At 50.8% G+C, this 3948-nt stretch overlaps 1 protein-coding gene across 1 annotated transcript in view; it reads right to left on the bottom strand.

Moving 5' to 3' along the window:
- LOC113211117 (uncharacterized) overlaps positions 1–3393 on the bottom strand; it is an 18500-nt gene extending 15107 nt beyond the window's left edge. The window contains exons 1-5 of the mRNA XM_052265818.1: positions 3238–3393; positions 2956–3067; positions 1861–2370; positions 1059–1147; positions 328–523 (exon numbers count right to left, since the gene is read on the bottom strand). Coding sequence (XP_052121778.1) covers positions 328–523; positions 1059–1147; positions 1861–2370; positions 2956–3067; positions 3238–3248 — 918 coding nt within the window. The 5' untranslated portion in view covers positions 3249–3393. The remainder of the gene's footprint in view (positions 1–327; positions 524–1058; positions 1148–1860; positions 2371–2955; positions 3068–3237) is intronic.
- Positions 3394–3948: the final 555 nt, after the last annotated feature.

The following is a 3948-nucleotide window of genomic DNA, read 5'->3' on the forward strand; positions in this document are numbered from 1 at the left end:
GGGGGGGGTCGCCTGCTGACAAGCAGGAGGGGGAGTTTTAGCAGCGATGACGGGGCGCGACTCTCGGCCAGCCGCCATCGGACTGCACCGAACCACTGGCTCCGCGCAACCGACGGTTTAGTCGGCTGGCTCCGTTTGGCCCACGAGCGTGAAACCAAACTCAACGCGGCTCGTTCAAATGTACAGGAACAGGCTATAAAAATTAGAGCGGTTTGTTTCGAACGAAAAACGAGCCGGCACACTGCACCGCTGTTCGATAACGAAAAGACTCAGGGCATTTCAATCCGTTCCGCAAACTTGTTGCAACGTAATAACTGAGGTTCTTACCTTCATTAAAGTTGTCCGACTTATATCCTCGTGCTCGCATGTGATACTGAGCTCCTTCAGCCCATGCATCCCCCGCAGACCCGCAGTATCCTCTCCACCCTGTAGTGCTACTTCCAGCCGGTTGAGGTCACTGGGGCAGTCGTTGACGAGCGGTAGAAGTTCTCCCCGAAATATCCGCACGCAGCGCAGCTGTCCTCTGTAAACAAGTTCAGGGGCTCAGACAGCGTGCACCGGAAACCCAAGTGAGTGGAATGTCGCACACTTGCAGGTGTGTGAATATCATTCGAAAACACATGGTATAGACAATATCTGTTTTTATTTTACAGGAATAGAGAAAACTTTGAGGAATTCACATGACAATTCAGCTTATCATTGTGCGTACAACACATTACCCTGAGGATAACTCGGCTTATCCGCGGATTAAGAACCGAAAAATAGCAAGTTTACGGCCGTCCGCAGCCGTCCGGGGACCTCCGGTCGGCCAGCCCTGGCGCTCCAGCCGCTGCGCTAGCAGTGACCGGCCGCTGGCCCGTGTGCTCTTGTCTCTCTCACCCAAGGCGGCGACCACCTTGGCGGCGACCCTGCGATGGTCGGATTGAGGCAACCGGAAACCAGTTTCAGCCTCGGTTTACTTCCGGTCCGGATTTATCACGGGTTACTTCCAGATTACCCCCGGATTAGCACAGGCCGGCGCATTACCCAAGTCGTTTCTCCCTCCGGTCAATGCGTACCTGTGCGCTCGTAGAAGCGAGCCGAAGACTTCGAGACATTCGACGGTTGCTTCGAAGGTCACGGTGTGCATCCTGGGCAGCAACACCTCCTGCGGACACGGACATGGTACAGTCATTCCTCGGTTATCTTCCTGGTTTTGGGCTTCGCCTCGGAAGATAGTCGAGGAAACACAGGTAGGCCCCGGGTACCGCGCCGGGGCGGCGCCGTGACAGGTGACGAGCGCTCCGGCGGCCGGCGAGCAGGGGATTAGTGACCCTTGGGGAGAGGTCTAAGTTGGTCCGTTCGCCTGTTCCGATCGAGTTGTGTTCTGTTCGAAAACCGTTCATTATGTTCATTGCATCGTATTGCTTTTTAAAAAACATTTTTATACGTCCAAACCGCATGTCTAAATTCCAATTTTTAGGCTTTTAGCCGTTATTTGGCAACCTGGTGAAAAGTTGTCAAATAACGGCTAAAAGCCTAAAAATTGGAGTTTAGACATGCGGTTTGGACGTATAAAAATGTTTATTAAATAGCAATACGATGCAATGACCATAATGAACGTTTTTCAAACAGAACGTACTTTGATCGGAACAAGCGAACGGTCCGGCTTAGACCTTTACCCGCCGGTCGCTAATCCCCTGGCCGCCGGTCACCGTTGCGTCTCGTCACCTGTCATAGCTCGGCCGCCCCTCGCCCGACTGCCTGGAGTGGTGGGGATGGGTCTCGGAAGATAACCGCGGGGAAGAAAACCGAGGAATCACTGTAGATGCAAAGTTGACGTTGGTGGCAGAGTCTGGTGCAAGCGTCGCCGCCACTTACCTGCATCCACGGTCCTAGTTGTGGACCACTGAGAGGTCGCAGTTCTAGATGTTCCAGGGCGCTCCAGAAAACGGCCCGCAGGGCGTTTAAAATCAAGTCCAGTGGCACGACGCCTCTGAAATCGAGACGCCTCACCATCGGAGCCATCACCCTGAGGGCGCTAGTATCAATGAAATTACCCATCCACATACTTATACACAAAGATCGGCAGGGGGCGTAGGTGTTGCCGACGAGGACGGAGGGCTGTACGACATAAGAGGGTGGGTCAAAGCAAATGGTATCCCAAAGAAGCTCCAACCACTCTACGGGAGGAGCCACCCTCAAAAGCTCCCAGACTTCTTCGTTGCTCTTGAGGGAGACATAGTTGAAGTGGCGCCATAGCCACGGGTGTGCCCGCGTGAGCGCGGCGAGCCGCAGGCAGGTGCGGCCGACGGCCATCAGGTCGCTGGAGGGCAGGAAGGACAGCACCCTGAGCAACGGCAAGTAGGGCAGGTCCGGCAGCAGGAGGGCCTGCGGGCAAGAGCGGCAGGGACCGTCAACAAAACACGCCCTTCTCACGGATTACCGCCGCCCCCCCAATAATAAAATCATCCGATCATCATAGCTTCGTGCCCTGGGATGTCACGTTTCTCGGCCGAAGGAAAACCGAGGGGAAAATGTTTGTCTCACGATTTTTTAGGTTATTGTGACCTTCGACAAGAGAGTTTAGTCTCTCGCCTACGGGGGCACGACTTTAGCAGATGTGAAGCCACTATGGTGTGGCGTGGCGATGTCATATAATAAACGCCACGGTGAAGGGCACGGTCACGCTGAGAAACACGTTCTCCTTCCGGACACAACCATCCCGTACTCTGCATAAAATGTCGCAGGCTGACATTGACAACCCCCTCCCCTTGTTGACTGTATATGGTCGGGGCCTAAATATAGCTCACCCAAAGTCGACTGTTCTATAAATCCACATTGGAGGAAAAGGGCATAAAGGAAAAGACCAGATCGAAACAACAAGAAAAATCCTAACCTACTCTCCGAAATTTAAATGTATCTTTTATAGTACTGATTCCACAAAGAGGTAAGGTGCTGCTCGGTACTACATACCTCCTCATGACGGTCCGTGGCGTTGGCTGCTTCAGAAGTTGTGCTGGGTTGTGACATCTTGTTCGCTCTTCCTAGGATTTCGTTTGATGTTTCCCTTGTCACGCAACCTAACCTAAACAAGTTTACAACACACAACTTATAGTCCCAGACCGTTCACTACGTGGAGATATAATTACAGTATTGCTGATTCAGTACAAACTATTCATTTGCCTGCTACCCTTGCCGACCCTCGCATGGTACTTAAATTATCAAAATCAAAATAAGTACAAAGCCAGCACTTACAGTTGTCCCATGAAGGCAGATAACAAAAACAAAAACTCATGAAAACAAACTGAAATGGTTTGTGCAGCCGAAGTTGTCAGCCAGATCGTCTGTTGTTGTCGTAGTGCCAATAATTGGACTTCGTTGTGCCGATAGTGACACACAGTAGCCTGTCTGTATAGTCAGTTTAGTTTAGTTTCGAACGTCGGACGTTGACGCTGCGACATATGGTCGCGTCTCAAGTAACGTGTTCGCGCCGCGTTCTATGTGCTCGGTGTGTAAAAAGTTTTATTTTCAAAAATTCAAAACGCTTCAAAGAAATGTGCGACTTTGTGTGAAACTCTTCTTTGGACAACTCTCGACGATCATGAACCGAAAGTAGTGCTGCGTGAGTGAAATGAATGCAACAAAATATTGTGTTCGTTGTGTAATGTACAACATAAGGCCGCGGAGGTTATGGCGACCGGCCCAGACTCAGCCAGCAGCAGGGGTTCTATACGAGACCGTTGCTCTGAAGGAAGATTACAGGTGAGTGTTTCAAGAAAAAAAGTTGTGATTATAGTTGTAAATGTGGAAAGCATGATGATAGTGAAGATGATTCGGCCCTGCCAATACAAAACAGTGAAATAAACATTCACAGCCACCGATTTGCTCCAAAATCGGTATAGGTCTAGTTTATAAGGTTAGATAGAGATCCACTAAAAAGATGGTATCCGCAGCGCATAGCGCATC

This window comes from Frankliniella occidentalis, unplaced genomic scaffold (genome assembly GCF_000697945.3).
Source record: "Frankliniella occidentalis isolate FOCC.00 unplaced genomic scaffold, Focc_3.1 Scaffold31, whole genome shotgun sequence".
NCBI lineage: Eukaryota > Metazoa > Arthropoda > Insecta > Thysanoptera > Thripidae > Frankliniella > Frankliniella occidentalis.